The 19,800-nt window shown below is 51.0% G+C and overlaps 2 protein-coding genes across 4 annotated transcripts; one reads left to right on the top strand and one right to left on the bottom strand.

Moving 5' to 3' along the window:
- Positions 1-220: 220 nt before the first annotated feature.
- Positions 221-6,429, top strand: Tor1b (torsin family 1, member B). Of its 2 annotated transcripts, none has more exons than XM_087652718.1 (6): positions 221-488; positions 987-1,252; positions 3,176-3,351; positions 3,798-3,925; positions 4,163-5,176; positions 5,299-6,429. In XM_087652718.1, the coding sequence occupies exons 1-5, from the start codon at positions 290-292 to the stop codon at positions 4,402-4,404; spliced, it is 1,011 nt and encodes a 336-aa protein (XP_087508844.1). In that variant the 5' UTR covers positions 221-289; the 3' UTR covers positions 4,405-5,176; positions 5,299-6,429.
- A 1,397-nt stretch (positions 6,430-7,826) lies between these two features.
- Tor1a (torsin family 1, member A) lies at positions 7,827-14,825 on the bottom strand. Of its 2 annotated transcripts, none has more exon segments than NM_153303.2 (5): positions 7,827-8,412; positions 10,747-10,874; positions 10,963-11,138; positions 13,966-14,231; positions 14,584-14,802. In NM_153303.2, coding segments are annotated over 5 exon segments (1,002 nt in total). In that variant the 5' UTR covers positions 14,765-14,802; the 3' UTR covers positions 7,827-8,161.
- Positions 14,826-19,800: the final 4,975 nt, after the last annotated feature.

Here is a 19,800-nt window from a genome sequence, read left to right on the forward strand (position 1 = left end):
TCTCTTCTCCCCCCCGCCGTCTCATATATACATATATGTGTGTTTGTATAACAAACAGACAGACAGACAAACAAGACCTCTAAAAGATAGGAGTGAAAGTCCTTTAATGGTCTCTAGAGGGTTTCCTGACACTCACAAGGTTGGCGCCTATAGTCTCCCCGCCCCTTTCCAACAAGGCGGTTTTCTGGCTAAGCGGAAGTGACGCGCCATACCGGAAGTGGGGTCCGCTGCTCCGCTGCGACTAAATCCCGCGCTCCGAGCGCAGTGGCAGTGGACTTCGTTGAGTGCGATGAGACGAGTCGGGGCGTTTGGGGGCTCCACGGCCCTGTGGGTGCTCCTGGCCGCCCACGTGGCGGCGGCGTTCGAGCCCGTGAGCGTGGGCATCGCCATCGGGGCTGTGTCAGCGCTCACCGGCTACCTGTCCTATAGCGACTTTTACTGCCGCTTCACCGAGTGCTGCCATGAGGAACGGCCCCTCAACACGTCGGGTATGTGCCCGCGGGCCGGTCGGGGCGGGCGGGAGGGCGCCGGGAGCTCGGCTCTCTCTCCAGCTGGATGCGGCGCCGCGGGAAACAGACACCGCTAGGACCTCGCCACACCTTCGCAGTCCTTCAGATGGCCGCCTTGAGAACTGAACGCAGAGGGGAGAGCTGGTGTGCCCCGTCAGTGGGTGTCAGGCGTGCAGCTCCATCCAGAAAGCCCGCCTTGGCTCTTGCTTTTTCCGTGCCATCAGGGGTGGTGGGAAAGCTAGTCCGGAGCACAGCCACGAGATGGTTCTTCCCTGGATGAATGAATCTGTGTAGCTTGTTTGACACTTAGATATAAGGAGAACTGCCACTTAAGGGTCTGACTGTAGATCCTTACGGTTCTGGCTCTGACGCTTGGCCGAGACTCCCTGCTGGATCGGTCGCTAACTGTGCCTCTGACCAGTTTCAGGTACTTGTTTTAACGCGTGTTTTTCTCTCTTCCTGGGCGGGCCTCCGCAGCCCTCAAGCTGGACTTGGAAGAGAAGCTGTTCGGACAGCACCTTGCCACCGAAGTGATTCTCAAGGCATTGACTGGCTTCAGGAACAACAAAAATCCCAAGAAACCACTGACTCTATCCTTGCACGGCTGGGCTGGCACGGGCAAGAATTTTGTCAGCCAGATTGTGGCTGAAAACCTTTATCCAAAAGGCCTGAAGAGTAACTTTGTCCACCTGTTCGTCTCTACTCTGCACTTCCCTCATGAGCAGAAGATAAAACTGTACCAGGCAAGGAAACCTACTGCTCTCTGATCGGATGCCTGGGGCACCTGCTCGGTAGCTCTGATCTCTCTGCTTTGTTTTGCTTTCTGCTATGTGTTTGTTGACTGAGTTTTACGGTGTAGGTCTGGCAGGCCTGGAACTCACAGAAATCCACCTGCATCTGCCTTCTGGGGCTGGGATTCAATGCCTAGCCTTTCTTTATGCTTTTCCACGGCTTTTTTTTTTTTTTTTTTAAGATTTATTTTATTTATTATATATATAAGTACACTGTAGCTGTCTTCAGATACACCAGAAGGGGGCATCAGATCCCATTACAGATGGTTGTGAGCCACCATGTGGTTGCTGGGAATTGAACTCAGGACCTCTGGAAGAGCAGTCGGGTGCTCTTAACCACTGAGCCATCTCTCCAGCTCTTTATGCTTTTCGAGTCGAGAACTTATTGTGTAGCCCAGGCTGGCTTTGGTGTTAGGGATCCAACTTTCTGAGGGCTGAGATTAGCAGGCATCTATCTACCAATCTGCCCATCTTATGGTATGTGGGGGAGAGAGTGGTCTTAGGGTCTAATGCAGTCCCGGTTGGCATCAAATTCATTAAATAGCAGAGGCTAGCCTCGAACTTCTGATCCTCTCACCTTCACCTTCCAAGTGCTGGGATCCAGTGAGGTAGGGGATATTATAAGCATTTAAAGATGGAGTCTAGCAGCGGGCGGTGGGGGTTGGGGGAGGGTTCAGGGGAGGGAACTGGAATGAGAGAAAGTGGGCAAGAGAGGCAAGGTGACTCATCCCTTACAGCCCGACCTCCTCATCTCTTGTCTCCAGGCCTCTGTCTTAGGCACCCATAAAGGGATTTACATTCCCAGCAGCAGGGCACAGGGTGCCAGGTAGGGCAGTCTTAAATAGTTTGCTTGGGCATGGCCTTGTCTAAAACTTGCTATCTCTGCGGCAGCCACGGCTTTGCCCATGTCTCACAGAAGCGTCTCACAGAAGCGAAGTTCCAGACTGTTTCTCCCTCTTAGATCTCTGCACATTTCATCCGCCCGTTCTGACTTAAATGACTGTCTTGCTTGTTGGTACTCGGCCTCCTGGTGGACGGAGCTAGCAAACAGAAACCCAGTTGAAGAAGGAAATGAAACTGAGTGTCTGTTGTAAGGCAGGGAGGAGTGCCAGAAGGAAGGACGGGCTCATTTGATGGTGCTGAGGCAGGGCTGTGCCAAGCTACAGTGCCCACCACGAAGTAATGTCCATGTTTTCCAGATTTTAGTACAGATGTCTTGAAATACAGTATTTGCAGTGAGTGGTCTGTAACCGAGGCCTTTCCCATGTAGGGGATGAGAGGTTGTTGCTTGAGTGTTTCTATTGAACAAGGGGCCTGGGGATGTAGCTCAGGCTTTCCATGCCAGCCGGGGCAGCATCTTTATCTACCGCGTCAGTCCAGAGCCTTGGTCCCCTGCATTGTGCAGATCTGAATTCAGTTGTCATTTCTGTGTGCCTGGTGTCTGGGTTTCTTTCCCTGTTGCTGTGATACCTTTACAGAGGCTACTCAGGGGCTCTCCTTCTGCCTTGTTTGGGGCTTCGGTACTGCATGCTGTGGGTGAGTTGGCCCACCAGCATCTGGGCAGTGCCCTGCTTCCCATTGTGCTGCAGGAAGGCTAAGGTTGCAGAGGCATGCACAGGCCATGCTATGGGCACGTATGCGGAGACCAGCGGGTGGCTTTTGGAAGTAGGTTCTCTCCTTTGGCCATTTGGGTCCTAGGGAGTGAACTCAAATGGCCAGGCTTCAATGGCTAGTGCCATTCCACTTGTGATAAAGTTTGGGAAAGTGTCCGTCTGCTGTGTATGCAGTATGGTGGCTTCCCCAGGCCCAGGCAGCTTCTCCCCTTCATCCTCTGGAACGTCTTCTGAGCCTCGTCTCTCTTTGAGGTTGGTCTAGGACCAGCTCCAGAAGTGGATCCGAGGCAACGTGAGCGCGTGCGGCAGCTCCGTTTTCATCTTTGACGAGATGGATAAGTTGCATCCTGGAATCATTGATGCAATCAAGCCCTTCCTGGACTATTATGAGCAGGTGGATGGGATTTCCTACCGCAAAGCCATCTTCATCTTCCTCAGGTCAGCCAACAAGGCTTCTCAGGGACCTCCAAGTGCTAGAACAAGGTTCTCCTGGCCATCGGGGACTGAAGTGCCAGCTTGGCAAGCCATAGGCCCACTTGTCATTTATTACCTCCCAGTGTCATAGAAAGGGAGTTGGGAATGATCCTCTGGCCCGGAGCTCGGTGCCCCTGCCAGCCACTCTGAGTTCTAAACATTGCATTTCCATTCCTTGCAGGCAGACAAACCTTTTGTCTTTGCCTGGTAACACACTGCATCAGTCCTGACTTAAAGCTTTGGAGCACTAGCAGTGTAGCACACCTGGGAGGTACCTGGAGGCTGTGGTGGCACCTGCTTACCAGGCCCTGACCCCAGGGTCAGGAATAAAGCTGTGGGCGGGTGCATCTGGCAAGGAGACGGGCATAACCCACATGTGACATTGGTCTTTGCATCTCTGGCCGACTCAGCAATGCAGGAGGGGACCTGATAACCAAGACGACCCTGGACTTCTGGCGGGCAGGAAGAAAAAGGGAGGAGATCCAGCTGAAGGACCTGGAGCCTGTGCTGTCTGTGGGTGTCTTCAACAACAAGCACAGTGAGTCCACTACGGAGCAGGGGACCCGGTGCTCTGCTGGCGTTGAGCAGATCCTCAGCGGTGGGTCCTCTGAAGCCAGCCACACCATTGCTTGTGGCTTTGGTGCCATAGGGAAATCCCTTAGGGTATTATGAGGGCACATGTCACTTTACAGAGAGTCTCTGGAAGGGTGAAGGCATGAAGGATGGGATTGGCTAGGTGGCAGTGACAGGAGACCCACTGTGTCTTGTTCTCCAGGTGGCCTGTGGCACAGTGGGCTAATAGACAAGAACCTCATCGACTACTTCATCCCCTTCCTGCCCTTGGAGTATAAACACGTGAAAATGTGTGTGCGGGCAGAGATGAGGGCCCGAGGGGCTGCTGTTGATGAAGACATTGTCACCAGTGTGGCAGATGAAATGACCTTTTTCCCCAAGGATGAGAAGATCTACTCGGACAAGGGCTGCAAGACAGTGCAGTCACGGCTGGATTTCCACTGAGCTCTTCCCTCAGTGAGGTGGGATGACCAGGGCCTTGCCATGGAGAAGCACTTTGAAAGCCCCCCACTTGGGGCTTTGCACATTTGCACCTGTGGACTTGGGACGTTGTCCATGTATTGTCTGAAGATGAACTTTTAGAACATTCACTCTTACTGTGAATCAAGTGCCTAAAAAACATCTGAACGCAGGCCAAGGTCCTGTGTGGCCAACAATGCCCATGCCTCAGATACCACTAAGAGCCTGCAGCGCCTGCTGCAGTCTTGGGGAAGCAGGGTTTCCTGACAGGGGCGCCCACTGTGCTGTTTTCTTTTTTGCCTTGAGCTGGAACTCAGTAGCTGGTGGTACTGACAGATGCTCGCTGTTGGAGGGGAGCATGTGGGCCTGACCTTGGCTGAAGTGTCAGCGTGAGCAGTGGGGGCTCCCTCTGAGGCCCCTGGAGCACTGGGACACTACCTTGCTCGCTGCTGCTCACAGCCCTGGCTGTGGAATTCTCTCCTGTTTCCTACTGTGTGTGCCTTGTACTTTCCCTATCTGTTAGATTCACCCCAGCCTCATGCCTGCTCCAATCAGGATGAGCTGTCATTTTAAAGGGAGGTCTTTGGTTCTGTTTGCCTGTTACACCTGCTCTGAAGGTCAAGCGCTGCTGTGCAGAACCAGTAACCACATAGGAAGAGCTCTAGGCCGGAGCTGCCCTGGCCAAACCCCATCGGAAGGAGTGTCTGCCGCACACCAGAGATGCTGGTTTTTTAAAAGGACATGCACATATTTAAAAGTTATGTCTTGGGGCTGGGGATTTAGCTCATGTGGTAGAGCGCTTACCTAGGAAGCGCAAGGCCCTGGGTTCGGTCCCCAGCTCTGAAAAAAAGAACCAAAAAAAAAAAAAAAAAAAAAAAGTTATGTCTTTACCTCTAAAGCTTAGGTAATATAAGATGCCATGCATTTTAAAACCTAGGAAGTGCCATGAGTGCAACCTTTAATCCCAGCACTCAGGAGACAGAGGCGGGTGCATCTCTGAGTTCAAGGCCAGCCTGGTCTACACAGTGAGTTCCAGGGCAGCCAAGGCAACACAGAGTAACCTTTTTTTTTTTTTTTTGAAAAAAAAAAAAAAAAAAAAACCCAAAAAACCTAGGAGGGACATAAAGTAGAATAAGGCCAATTCTCAGGTTTTTATTGTGGCTGGGTCCAGGGGCACAATGCCCATGATCCCACAGGAAGGTCAGGGTTCAGGGCTCCTCAGCTATTTTGGGATGAGAACAACCTGAGCTACACACAACTCTCAAAAGAAAGGCTTTATTGCTAAATGTGTAGAGTGTAGAACTATATGGGCGCAACTGTAGCTCCCACAAAGTCCTCCGTTTGTGAGTTCTGTGTACAACCTCAGGATGACGCCTTGAGCTGCTCTGACTGTAGGGAACCGAGCCTGCAGTCACTCTGCCCTGCAGTCGCAGACAGGGAAACACTGCCATGTATGTATAGAACGTGGGGGAATGACTTTTTATAACATGGAAATGCCTCATAGAGAACCACATCTAGTCTTTTGAAAATGTCAAGGTGAGCTGGGCGTGGTGGTGCTCACCTTTAGTCCCCCTACCTGGGAGGCCATGGCACGACTGTCCCAAGTTTGAAGCCAGCCTGGACCAGACAAGCGGACACTAGGCGGTGGTGTGCATGCCTGTAATGCCAGCCCTTAGGAAGAAGAGCTTAAAGTTAACTATGCCCAGAGACCCTGTCTCAAAGCAGGAAGCACACAAAACTCACCAAGGTGAGGCTGACTCCTATGCCATATTCTTGGACCTGAGCCAAGTTACTGTTTCTAACCTGTTGGGCTCCTGGTCAAGAAACAAGCTTTTCTGTTTACAGTGATGTAATACTTGGACACGTGTTGGCCACCTTTGGACTGCTGTTACTGATCTCCAACTTTGAAAGGCCTGGTGTGAACTGCCCCAGCCTCCCCAGCCTGCCCATGAGAAGTCATGAACAGAGCTGGACACAAAACAATAAAAGTGGTGCACTGGTGAGACGTCACTAAGTTTCCCCTCGTCTGTGTGGGAGCAAACTGAGCTCAGAATCAAGGCTCTGGAGTGGTCTACATATTGCCTTCCATACCTGCCAGGCTGACCCCATCACACAAAAATCAATGTTTGCTTTAAATGCTGTTACCCACAAACATAGGTCAAGGCTGTATCAGGTGCTGGATAGCTTCATCAGGCAGGTAAGGGCTTTTTCTGTGTGGTATGTTTACATACAATTACATGCATACATATGCCAACTTGGCACCTTCCTTAGTTTCTACCTTCCTAACAACCTCTGGGGCTGAGAACCAGTGAGACAGGCCTTTCTACCACATAGCATCCTAATGGTGAGCTGTCCACAACTGCTGGGTCCGGATCAGAAACCCAATTCAGGCTCCGTAGCCTACACTTAGTGCCTTGAATCTTTTTTCTCTCTTTTTTTTCTTTCTGGAGCTGGGGACCGAACCCAGGGCCTTGCACTTGCTAGGCAAGTGCTCTACCGCTGAGCTAAATCCCCAACCCCTTGTGCCTTGGTGTTCTGGATGCTGCGGTGAGCTGCACCTTGATACCAGAGATGCCTTTTTATCAGGGTCTGATATCTGGCCACAGCGGAGAGACCAACGTGCTGGGCCTTCCTGCCTGGAAGTGACAGACAACCTGGTTCTAGTTGTTTGTTGGCTTAACTATGCTAACCTCGATTCTCAGCAGTACTGAGACATGGCTGTCATAGGACAGAACAGTCTGGAAGGGTGAGCCTCTGCACCAACATACTGCTGCTCCCTTCATTTTCGTTGGTGTCCTAGGAGCCTGACAGCGCACCCACCCTGTCTCATGCTGCCACATCTACAAAGACGACTCAGCCAGACAGGAACCCGTGCTCCTCAGGGCTTGGTGCTTGGGCTCCATCTTCAGGTGAGTGGTCAGACCTGACATGACTCCTGGGGACGAGGAACCATTGCTGGAAGCCCTGGGCCACTTGAAAAGGGGCCTTGAACAGGCTGTTAGCAGAGGCAGAGTGTGGTCCTGCCAGCAGTTGGCCTAGCTTTGACATTAGGTTCTTTTTTCTCTGCTAAACCCAGCCCTGTGAGGGCTGTGAGTGACAACCACAGCTACAGAAGCCCAGCCCAGCTCTGGCAGGCGCCCGTGAATTGCATAAAACACACCTATCCAGAGCCCTGTTGTGCATGGCATCTGGAGTGGCCCATTAAGGTCCATTAAGGACCATTAAGCTCACTTGTCTTATTCCTAAGGAGTCCAGGCACATCTGTGGTGCAGTCTCATCTAACCACTCATGGCCCCTCAGGGCCCTTCAGCCCCCTGGTTCCTGAGATACCTACCATTCCATGCCACAGATGTCCGTGCTTGGTGATGTTACCCAACAGTTTGAAAAGACACACACAGCCAACAGCCGAAAGGCTTCTCATAGTATTAAAAACCATTTTAAATAAAGTTATCACATTTGCAGTAAAACTCACTTGTCCTGCCTCAAAACAGAAACACTTGAAATTAAAACATAATTTTAAAAAAATCATGAGCCCAGAATGGGCAGGCTGGAAGCTGGTTTCGTCCTTTGGAGGCTCCAGGAGCTTTAGGTCCATGTTGCATCTGTGGTCCCTACAGCATGGCCACCTGCAGGCTCCAAAGAGCAGAAACCGCCCCTGATGGGATCCCCGCTAGCCTCAGCAGGAAGTGTCCAAGCCTCTTGTGGGGAGAGGAGCGGACTACAGAGCACCTGGCAGCAGGGCTCAGTCATCCAGGTAGTAGTCCAGCTTGGTGAACACAGTCTTGCAGCCCTTGTCAGAGAAGACCTTCTCCTCCTTGGGGAAGAACGTCATCTCTTCAGCTACCTTATTGATTATGTCCTCATCTTCTTCATAGCCACGGGACTGCATCTCAACTCTGATGCACATTTTCAGGTGCTTGTACTCCAGGGGCAGGAAGGGGACAAAATAGTCTATGAGGTTCCGGTCAATGAGGCTGCTGTGCCAGAAGCCACCTGTGAAAGACAGACAGACGCCATGTCATACTGAGTAGTAACGGAGTGATTACTACATGTTCATGGGGCCTGTTTGAGCCAGAGCGAGGAGACCATGCTCCACACAGTGAGGGAGGGAGACAGGAGTGGACAACTGCCTATGAACACTGCCTTGGGCTGCAGCTGTGACAGCAAGGGCAGGGGGACAGAAAGGGACCTCTGGGGTTCACTAAGAACCTCTTTAACAGTGCACACCTTTAATCCCAGAACTCCAGAGGTAGAGGCAGGTGGATCTCTGGAGTTTGAGGCCTGCCTGGTTTATAGAATGAGTTCCAGGACAGCCAGGGGCTACATAGAGAAACCCTGTCACACAAATACAAAATAACACCAACACTTATTGCTTGTTGCAGAGGCCCTGAGTTGGGTCCCAGTATTCCTCAGGCTGCTCACAACCACACACTCATACACACACACACACACACACACAATAATGAAAAACACAAAAAAGCTTTCAAACGGGTGCTCTAGGCTTAGAAAGGCCTCTCTAGTGTGCCTTAGAGATGGGAGGCAGACCAGAGGGCCACATGTACCATACTGTGTGCTGGGACCCAGGCAGTGTGGTGGGAAGCTGATGGACAGGTTGGAAGAGGTTCCAAAGAAGAGATAAGGGAGGGCTATCATAGACTTCACCAGTCAGTCTCCAGCTAGAGCTTCCACAGCTGAGCCTGCATGAAGGCATCGGCAGCTGCTGCCTGCCAGTGCCTAAACCATGCAGAGCATTCTGGAAGCAACACCTAGACTCCTGGGGAGTAAGGTGCGCCAACAAGGCTGTGCACCACACAAGTCTGGGCTCTGACATCTTCCCTACAAAAGCTGGGCCCTGCCTGGCTCAGCCTCCCACCTCCCAGTCCTGGAACACTCGACCCAGCACCCACAGGACGCCCCAGAGCGCCCAGGTCACGTCTTGATGTCCTGCTTAGCCTATCGATCTCTGTGCTCTGGCTCCCGTGAAAGCTGTGCAGAGAGCCCGGGGTCTGTGTTCTCCCAATGGTGCTCCACACATACAGTACTTGGGGGAGGACCTGTGGCCACAACAAAGAACAAACCAACTGTGGAGCAGTCACCAGTGTAACTTCTGCGTTGAAGGCCTACTCTGTGCCAGATGCCAAGACCTGAGGATATGGCTGGTGGCATCTGCCTGGCTGGGGAGGTGACCCCGTGCACAACCCCAATGACAGGAATCCAACCACAGGACCCACCAATCGCTCAGCAGAAGCAGTGACTTCAGTTGGTCACATGGCCTTAAAAACACCAGCTAGGCTGGTGGCAGGGCACTTAGCTGGCATGTGCATGGCCCTGGGTTTGAGTGTGAACCAAACCCATATACCTTGAACTGAAATGTGTGTCCTCAGTAAATGTCTCCTTCCAGGGTGGCCCAACACATGTGCCCTCCTCCCAAGACTGCTCTTCTCATTGTCAACCCCAGCACTACTGTCCACCAGCCATGACAGTTCCCAACTGCCTCTGATCCCTGCCATAGCCCCGAGAGAGGTCCTCCTGTCTTGGATATACAAACACGCCACACACACACACACACACACACACACACACGCGCGCGCGCGCGCGCGCGCGCGCGCACGCAACAGTGTTCTGATGGACTGCTGGCCTGTATTTCCTGTTTTGTGCGGTCATCCTTTGTAGCATCAAGAGAGACTTTTCAACATTTAGCAAAATGTTTGTCTTTTCTCAGTAGTACTCCATCTGCACAGAATACACTGCACTAGTCTCCTAACTTGAATGCAGATTTCTTGGTGGGCATGTTTCCGGTAGTCGTCACCTTAGCTACCAGTGAGATAACCAGTGAGTCACCCTCAGGGCCATCTGCTGCCTAGGGTTCAAGGTCAAAGATCTGCATGACAGTAGCTGAAGAAGCAGCTGAGCGACAGTTAAAAACTGAGTACAGTCTGCCCGGTGCTGGGCGAGCTCCTCCCCTGAGCCTGTGTGCTCGTAACAGACAATAGGCAGCTATCTACCCCACAAGGTAACAAACAGAGTCACAAGGCAGGTCAAGTGTCTGCTCCAGAGGGAAGGCCCACGGGCAGAGCTCTAGGACACTGCAAAGGGGGAGAGAGGCCATACCAGTTACCACCCTCCCTGCAGCCATCTACGGTGGCCTTCTGCTTCAACTGCCTGCCCTTCCTCTCCAAGGGACGTAGAGCAAACCCTGTCTCAACCAACTCATCTCTAAAGCCCCCTGCAGCTCCTTAACAGACGTTACTCAGGGACTCTGCTGGGTCCCGGGAGCTCATGGATGCGCGGTTAGGGGTTGGAAGGACGAAGGACGGCCACACTTACTGTTCTTGTTATTGAAGACCGACACGGCCAGGGCGTGCTCCATGTCTCTGAGCTTGATCTCCTCTCTCTGCTTCCCACTTCTCCAGAAATCCAGAGCCACGTCTGTGATCCTTTCTGCCCCTGCATTGCTGCCGAAATAGCGGCAGTGAGGAGGGACCGCTCTTCCCAAAGCCCCCGGCTCCAGGGTCTCCCACCATGTCCCGGCCACAGCCTCACCTGAGGAAGATGAAGATGGCCTTCTGATAGGAGACCTCATCTACCACGTCGTAATAGTCTAGGAAAGGCTTGATGGCGTCGATGAGGCCGGCGTGCATCTTGTCCATCTCATCAAAGATGAAGATGGACCGAGCACAGGCGCTCACGTTGCCTCGAATCCACATCTGTAATTGGTCCTGAAGGACAAGGGGGCCTATTCAGTGTAGCCACGGGCTTTGCCACCCACGCCCAAGTTCTCTGAAATAATGACCCTGAGACTCAAGTATAGAGGGGTACCCAGGCCCAGGGCCTCGGCTCTGTTCCCCAACTAGCTCATGTCTCAATGATTCCGCTTTACTCTGTGAGTGCCATGCGGCAAGACCTCTCCTTCAGTTTCATGTGTCTCCCTCCAGCTGAGGTCTGGGGCGAATTCCCTGTGCTCCCAACTCAGTTTCTCCGTCCCACCTCCTTAATCCTGCCTCAGCTCATTGGCCTGTCAGCTTTTTATTGACAGGTGATGCTTCCACACACTGCACAAAAGATTCCCTCTACATTACAGAGATCTCAGTGGGGACAATTCTACCAGCTTTGGGTTTCTCTGTTTTTGTGCAGTTTCCCCAGAGCCTCGCTGGTGTTAAGCAAGCCCAGACCCTCAGAACAACTTTACCCCCTCAGGACAATGGCTGGGCTTCTGGAGCACTGTGCTGTGAACATTACAAACATACGCCTTTGGCCTCACAAGCACTTCCGGTATGGACAGCATCATACCCATGCCACAGGGAGGACCCTGAGGCACAGAGCACTTCAGCAGCTTGCCTGAGACAAGAGAATTGGGCCGGGCAGGGTGGGATCTCAGTCTAGCTCTGCCCTATGCCAGAGCTCCAGGTTTGTGACTTTACACTAAAACACACTGAGGCTGTGCCAGTCAGGCCCCAGCTATCCTCACGTATATCGTGGGCATGACAGCCTCTTGGTGAGAGGCAGAAACCCACAAACCCACCATCGCCTCAGCCCTTCCTCTGCAGTCCAGCCTGGAGAAGCACCAATTCAGTCACAGCGCTACACAAGGCTTCCTTAGGGAGTCTGAGCTCGAGTGCTCAGCATTCTGGGAGCGGTGTGGCGAGGCTTTCCTGACGCATTTGGAGACAGATCCCAAGAAACATCACCAGAGACAGACCTATGGCCTCCATCAACACACAGGCTCAGAAACACACCAAACACAAAATTAAAAAAAAACAAACCAAATGAAAATGATGGTGATGACAGAGTTCAGGGCTGCCCAGGCTACAACCGTGAGCACAGGCAGCTGCCTCAAGAACAAAGCAAACAAACAAACCCACCTTATTGGTATACGGTTGTTTGGTGGGCAGATGCTAAAGAATGCAATCAGGGCCTCAGTGACCCAAAGCCAGCCCTTAGCAAACCCCAGCCAGGTTCTTACAAGATCATCAAGGGGAGACACATAGACCTCTTTAAGCATCTTCCTCAGAAAACTGAGCCCCAATTCTACCTAACATGTGGGTATTTCCACCCACCCTCCTCCTCTTCAAGTGAGCCGGGAGAGCAGGCAGCTATGTATCTTCCTAAAGGACACACGGGAAGCTGTATTGTACATCAGCTTGGGGTTTTCTATCGGCTCCATAACCAGCTTACAGGTTTCCATTTGTATCTAATGTAAGCAGCCACTCGGCAAGCATGGACCACCTCCCTCCTCCAGTAGCTGTTCTCAACCTGCCGGTGGGCCGAGACCCTGGGAGGCTCACTTATCAGCTACCCGCATATCAGATGTTTACATTAAGGTTCATAACAGCAAAATTACAGTTATGAAGTAACACTGAAATCCTTCTATGAGGAACTGAATTAAAGGGTCACAGCATTGGGAAGGTTGAGAAACCTCCGTCCGTAGAGGAACCTTCAGAGACCTCGAGTGGCTGGCTAACACCATGTGGTCAGGGAACATTTCCATAAACTCACTCAGTTGTTAGAATCCAACAGAGAAGGTTTGCCCAGTCTCCTGTCCCAATCTACCAGAGTAACAGACTTCGTGCCAGCGCCCACTACAGCGAGACACTCTTCCAAGCATTGCTCCTTGAACATTTAGAATCTCCTCCCCAAAGCCACTGAGGAAATGATGCCGGGCCCCTACTTTCCTTGCTTCCTCCACCTGCTGCCCTCTCCATTTCTGTCTTCAAACGGAGGCTTACTATGCAGCCCAGACTAACCTCAAACATGTGATCCTCCTGCCTCAGCCTGCTGGGAATACAGGTGTGTAGGAAAACACCCAGCTGACCTCAGGCACCGAGATTAAACGACCCGCACAAAGCCACACAGATTCAACAACGACGCTCAACAGAAAGGGGAGTGCGCGAACACAGGTGAGGGTGAAACACCATTTTTAAACAGAGTGTCCCTTCATAGGTTATGTGACAGCCCCAACTGCGCAGCTGTAGGAAAGGGCAGGACCTGAATTCAGGTGTGAGCCCGTCAAAGTTAAACTCCAATAGCAGGTTGCAACAGCTGAGTCAAAACAAACTTAGGTCTCCTTTTCACAATGAGGGGAGGGCGGCGACTCCTAAAGACCATGGAGTTGATTGTGACCCCACTTCCACAGCCAAGTGTTACCTTACTGAGCGTTGGTGGTTGGCGGTCACTCGTCTAATTGCTCTGTGTATATCAAACCCTTTGTAACTTACATATCCATCCCCACCGCAGCGGGCCGGGCAGGGTGGGGGTGGGATGGGGTGGAGATATTTAATCCAAAACTTCACACACTCTGGGCAAGTGTTCTACCCTGAGCTACCCCCAGCCCTTGATAGTTCCCTTTGAAACACAGGCTATCCTATCAGCTGCCATTCCTCCCACGGATATGACCACGGCCAGTTCTGTGCACACCTTTTAAAGAGGAATTGACATACTGAGCCATATCGAGGCTCACTCACTGACGTGGAATTCCCACATCCCAGCCCACAACAGAGAAACCCCAATCCCGGGTCATCTACGAAGGCGGCCAATTAATGCTCTTGCCTTATACAGGGTGATATTAGAGGCGTGGGGGAAGTGTAGCGTGGCCACAAACAGGTGTACATAGTCACTGTTCAGTCCACCCTCGTAAATATTCTCTGCGATGATCTTGCTAGCGAAGTTTTTGCCGGTGCCTGTCCACCCGTGCAGGGAGAGGGTGAGGGGCTTCTTGGGCTTCGGGTTGCTTAGGAAACCAGACACGGCGTTTAAGATGACTCTTTTGGCAAGGTGTTGTCCAAAGAGCTTGTTATCCAGATCCTTCTGCAGCGCTGGGAAAAGAAAGATCACTCTGGTCAGGAGGGAAACAAGCTGGCAAAATGCAGCCCCATTTCCAGGCTGTCAAGGCCCGCGGAGCCTGATCTGGAGAGCGCGGAAGGACCCTGGTACTGCGAACTCTGCCCTTTCCTAGGGGTTGGCCTTGAGATGTCTCGGGCTACTGCCAGGCTGCGCCCCAAAGCTAAGCGGAAGAGGCGCCGTGAGGCCGCCCCGGTGAGCTCTGCGCAGGGCTGACATCCTGTCCCTGGCCCCGACCATTCACCTCCCAGGCCTCTGACCAAAGTCTGTCCTGGCCGCGGCGTCATCCTCCTGCCGCAGCATCCCCGCTGCCTGATGCCCACCTACCCTCACGGCTGAGGCTCCGCTTCTGGCCGCAGCACTCGGCGAAGAGGCAGTAGAGGCGAGGATAGGAGATATAGCCGGTGAGTACGCCGGCCAGGGCCAGACCCAGGCTGATGGGCTCCACCGCACGAACCACGCACGGCACCAGCAGCAGCAGGGCCAGAGTGGCCCGGCCCAGCTTCATGCCCGGACCCGCGCACCTTGCGCGTCTCAGCGCCCACCGTTCCCCGCGCACCGCCCAGACTGGTGTTTCCGGTTCCTGTTGGCGGGGCCGCCCTCTTTGTCCCGGGCAGACCGTCTCCCAACGCTAGTGGCTACCATCTTTGTTAAGGGCAAAGTCCTTTCTGCTTCTGAACCTCGACGTTATAGGAATAATATTGACGTTGTAGGAATGAGGTGATGATGACTGTTTGCCCATCCCCATCAAATAAGCGTGTTTTAGAACCATTTTCTTTAATGGTACAGGCATCTACATGCATGTGGCGCTCATAAACTTGTAGGCATACACACATGCATAAATTAAAACGTAAATGAATAATTTTTTTTCTTTTTTCTTTTTTTTCGGAGCTGGGGACCGAACCCAGGGCCTTGAGCTTGCTAGGCAAGCGCTCTACCACTGAGCTAAATCCCCAACCCCAATAATTTTTAAAATGTGAGTATAATATAGTGGGTCCCCAACTTGTTTCCCTATTATTAAAATCTGACATTTGGTCCAGGTGTGGTGGGTGGTGTGCACCTTCCAACACTCTGGGAGGTAGAGGCAGCAGGATGTCTTCGATGTCTGAATTGGAGGCCACCCTGTGGAATTCTAGGAGCAGCTGGGACTCAACAGTGAGACTGAATCTCAAAAAAAAAAAAAAAAAAAAGGCGTCTGTATATTATCTGTATATTATACTTGTTAAAAATCCACGACTAGGGCTGGAGAGACGGTTCAACAGTTAAAAGCATTGACTACTCTTCCAGCAGTCCTGAGTTCAATTCCCAGCAACCATGTGGTGGCTCACAACCATCTGTAATGGGATCCGATGCCCTCTTCTGGTATGTATGATGGCTACAGTGTCCTCATACATAAAATAAATAAATCTTTTTTTTTTTTTTTGGTTCTTTTTTTCGGAGCTGGGAAAATAAATAAATCTTTAAAAAAAAGAATCCATGACCAGGATTATTAAATAAAGCCCATAGTTCACCCAGTTTCTTGCTTAGGAAACTGTAGCTGAGTTTCCTCACTACTATGGTGGTACTGAGCAGTGTGTAAGGATGATCCTTGTAGGGGTTGGGGATTTAGCTCAGTGGTAGAGCGCTTGCCTAGGAAGCGCAAGGCCCTGGGTTCGGTCCCCAGCTCCGAAAAAAAGAACCAAAACAAAAACAAACAAACAAAAAAAAAGGATGATCCTTGTATTATTCAAATGCTGACTACGGTGCCCGGTGCCCTCGGACCTGGTTGCAATCCTTATTTTGAGAATCTCCTGTCATCAATGTTGTGTAAACATCGCTCCCCAATTATTCCATGATTGGTCAATAAAGGGCTGATCAGCCAATGACAGAGCAGGAGAAAGGGAGGAAGTGAGAATTTAGCTATGAGGTGGGGGAGTCCAGGCAACATCATAATCATAAAAGAACAGTTAGAGCAGAGAAAGCAATAAAATTCAAGTATCTCAGGGCTATCAAGTAGTTAGATTAGTTTAGAGGATTAAAATAAATGAATACTGCTCAGTTATTGTACTTTAAAGCTGTTAAATAATTCTGTCTCAATTATTTGGGAGCTAGTTGGGTTAAGAGAAAGCTGCAACATTTGTAAATTACCACTAAAAGGGAACACGTTAAGCTCTCCACAGTGCTAACTCCTCAGCTTCTCTTGGGTGCTTTTTAAAATGACTTTGAGAGTTTTGAGAAGTACTAGACACTTGGGGAAGGGGAGTTCTGAGAATGAAACCCAGGGCCTCATGCATTGTAGGCAAATGCTCCATGGAGATATGCCTCAGACCTTCTGTTTCTTGTTTGACTTCATTTTAAGATTTCTTTGGGATGGGGGTGGGGGGATGGGAGCTAGGCTCTAGGTCATGTTCAAGAACTGTACTCTCAACCTGCTAGCCATCTCTGCAACCTCTTTGTTTTAAGCTAAAATCTTCAAGACTTTTTCAACTTGCTACATAGTACAGGCTGGTTTTGAACTTTTGATCCTCCTGCCTCAATCTCCCTAGTTCTGGGACATAGGCCTGGCCTTTTGTTGTTGCCATTCCTGGGGATTGAACCTTGGGCCCTTTGCGTGTAGCTGTACCATTGAGCTATATATACCCTTGTCCTGAAAATCTTCGCAGGTGTCCTTCTATGGGAATTTGACATTTCTCACCGTTAGACTAGGGTTCTGGAAAGGGGTTGCCAATGTGAAGTGCTATTTCCATCATAGCCTACCCACGGCCACACTGTCGGCGTGGTTTGATTGCTGATTCTAAACTTTGCCTGCTGAGATGGTCCTAATTTGCTTCCAGTTACAGTGATAAACCCTATGAGCAAAAGCCCCTTACGGGAGGAAAGGGTTTATTTATCTCATGGGATACAGTTCATCATTATGGGTAGTCAAGGCAGACAGGCTCGACATAGAAGCCTGGGGGCCCAGCCTGAAGAAGAGCCCATGGAAGAATGCGGTTCACTGACTGGTTCAGCCATTTTTCTGAGCAGTGGTGTTTTGTGTACATTCGTGTCTGTGTGAGGGAGTCAGATCTACACCTGTACTTACAAACAGGTGTGAGCCACCATGTGGTTGCTGGGAACCGAACCCAGGTCCTCTGGAAGAGCAGTCAGTGCTCCCAACCACTAAGCCATCTCTCCAGTCCCTCAGCTTCCTTTCTTCCTGTCGACGTGCCTAGAGTGGCACTGCCCACAGCAGAATGGACCCGCCCACATCAATCAATAATTAAGAAAAAGCCCCACAGGCTAATCTGATGCAGGGAATTTTCTCAGTTGAGCTTTCCTCTTCCCAGGTATGTCTGTTTGTGTCAAGTTGACAAAAACGGATCGGCACAAGAAATCTACATGTTCCCTTGCTGTGATGTTCCCTCTGGATCCTCTCTCATCTTACCGGAGTCTTTGGAAAGTCAGTGTGCAAGGCCCACACTTAGGCGGGGGGAGTTACACACTACCTTGCTGAGCACAATGTATCTACAGAAATCACCAGTGCCAGGCATCAAGTCACTTGACTGTAATCCCAGCACTCAAGGCAAATGTAGGATCAGAAGTTCAAGGACACACTCAGCTAGACCACTTAAGCCCAAAAAGGAGGAAAAAAAAAAAAAAAAAAAGAATACTTACTGGAATTCTGAATGCTAGATTTACCTCTCCTTGCCTTCCCCACACCCCACAACAGGGCTTCTCTGTAGAGCCCCGCCCACCCTGGAACTAGCTCTGTAGACCAGGCTGGCCTCTAACTCGTGCAGATCCACCTGAACTTGCCTCTGGTGGACTAGGATTAAATGTGTAGGACACCATGCCAGGCCCTTTTTATTTTTTAAACCCTGTTTGTTCTCTGTGGTGATGGGAGCTGAACCTAGGATGGACAGGCAAGCAAGCACCCTGCTCAGGGAGCCACACATCCAGGCCCCACGTGCTCCTCTGACACAGTGAACTGTGGGATCGGAAAATCCTGCCTGCTAGCGGAAGTGTAGCAGACCACCCCCCAAGCACACACACACACACACACACACACACACACACACACACACACACACACACACACACACGCGCGCGCCTTAGCGCAAGTGACTCCATGATGGAAGTGTGTGGGATGATGTCACAGGGGAGGCAGGAACAGGACAGAAGGAGGCCTGTCATTGGACGAGAAGGAAGGATGGGCGGGAGAAGACTTTGAAGGAAGAGGAGGAGACTGGAACAGAAAGGAAGAAGGGACAGAGGGGACAGGGAGAGAGGCCGGGGCAGGACAATATGGCAGGTGACTTAAGATTCCATGCTGCACCTTTACAGGTTATTACAAATGTTCCTAAGGGATGGATGGTACTGGGCTTTGTATGTTTAGGTGGGCAATTATATCTTATCAATTGGGCCAAAGTTATTGTGTAGTGTGTTCTTTCATGTGTAGATTTAAGTGTAATTGAGTGTGGGGCATTGTGGTGCTGAACCAAGTGAGATAAAAGACAGCTTTTTTATTTTTTACATTTTACAACAACATAAGTACCATTCAGGATACAAAACTCAGCACCACTCACCAAAATGAAAACAAAGACCTAATCCATCCAAACCTGCAGTTCTAGGAGTCTCTACTGTTTTAACCTTGCTTTTGCCTTTTGTAGCCCCACTTCTGGTTAACTGTTCGTGTTAATTTAAGTGTGAACCCAGAACATGGTTTTTGTGCTTATAAGTTCACACTGAGAAAGGCTCAGGCCTGTACTTAGGTCCTGAACACTCAGTGTAGCTGCTGGCCAGCTGAGAAAGACTATCTATTGGCTTAACCATCTATAGCTGAAGGAAACACACGGCTAGCAGGAAAGCTTGGGAAGACCATGCTACCAGCCCCACCCAGGTTCCCCCAGATCTGAGGATAAAAGACACACATAGACACACACACACACACACACAGACACACATACACACCACACACACCATACACATTCACACACACACAAAGACACAGACACACACACACACAGATACACTCACACTAGCTTATTTTTTATATGCTTAGCTCAATGGCCGGGCCTTCCTTAGCTATAGAGCCCTTCTTTTCACTCCCAGCTCAGCACTCTAAATCTGCCCTCAGCTTAGTTGCCTTTCTAATCTCCCGCCTGCCTCCCCAGGACCAGTAGCCACTCCACCCTAGATCTCACATGGCTGGTGGCTCTTTTTCCCTCTGAAACAGGGTGAATCTTTTTCTTCACTCCTGCATCTGCTAGCCTGCCTTGGGGGATGGGGGGGGGTGGGGGAAGGGGACGGACCTGGAAGTCCCGCCTCTTCCATCCAGCCATTGGCCGCTAGCATCTTTATTGATCAATCAAGAACCAATTGAGGAACAGAACCTTTTTGTTGTTGTTGTTGTTGTTGTTGTTGTTGTTGTTGTTGTTGTTGTTTTCCCCCGTAGCTGGGGACCGAACCCAGGGCCTTGCGCTTGCTAGGCAAGCGCTCTACCACTGAGCTAAATCCCCAACCCGAGGAACAGAACCTTTAGCGTTCACTCCTGATCAGAGTATCAGAACCACCCCCTACATCTTG

This window comes from Rattus norvegicus, chromosome 3 (assembly GCF_021556685.1).
Source record: "Rattus norvegicus strain SHRSP/BbbUtx chromosome 3, alternate assembly SHRSP_T2T, whole genome shotgun sequence".
Taxonomy (NCBI): Eukaryota; Metazoa; Chordata; class Mammalia; order Rodentia; family Muridae; genus Rattus; species Rattus norvegicus.

Bases quoted from the DNA above. Each gene is read 5' to 3' on its own strand.
- Tor1a (XM_087649941.1), bottom strand. From the start codon at position 14,764: ATGAAGCTGGGCCGGGCCACTCTGGCCCTGCTGCTGCTGGTGCCGTGC. The intron at 14,232-14,583 runs GTAGGTGGGCAT...TTCTTTTCCCAG, and splicing joins GCGGAGCCTCAGCCGTGAGG to CGCTGCAGAAGGATCTGGAT. The intron at 10,867-10,962 runs GTGAGGCTGTGG...GCAGCAATGCAG, and splicing joins GCCATCTTCATCTTCCTCAG to GGGCAGAAAGGATCACAGAC.
- Tor1b (XM_087652718.1), top strand. From the start codon at position 290: ATGAGACGAGTCGGGGCGTTTGGGGGCTCCACGGCCCTGTGGGTGCTC. The intron at 489-986 runs GTATGTGCCCGC...GGGCCTCCGCAG, and splicing joins ACGGCCCCTCAACACGTCGG to CCCTCAAGCTGGACTTGGAA. The intron at 1,253-3,175 runs GCAAGGAAACCT...AGGTTGGTCTAG, and splicing joins AGAAGATAAAACTGTACCAG to GACCAGCTCCAGAAGTGGAT.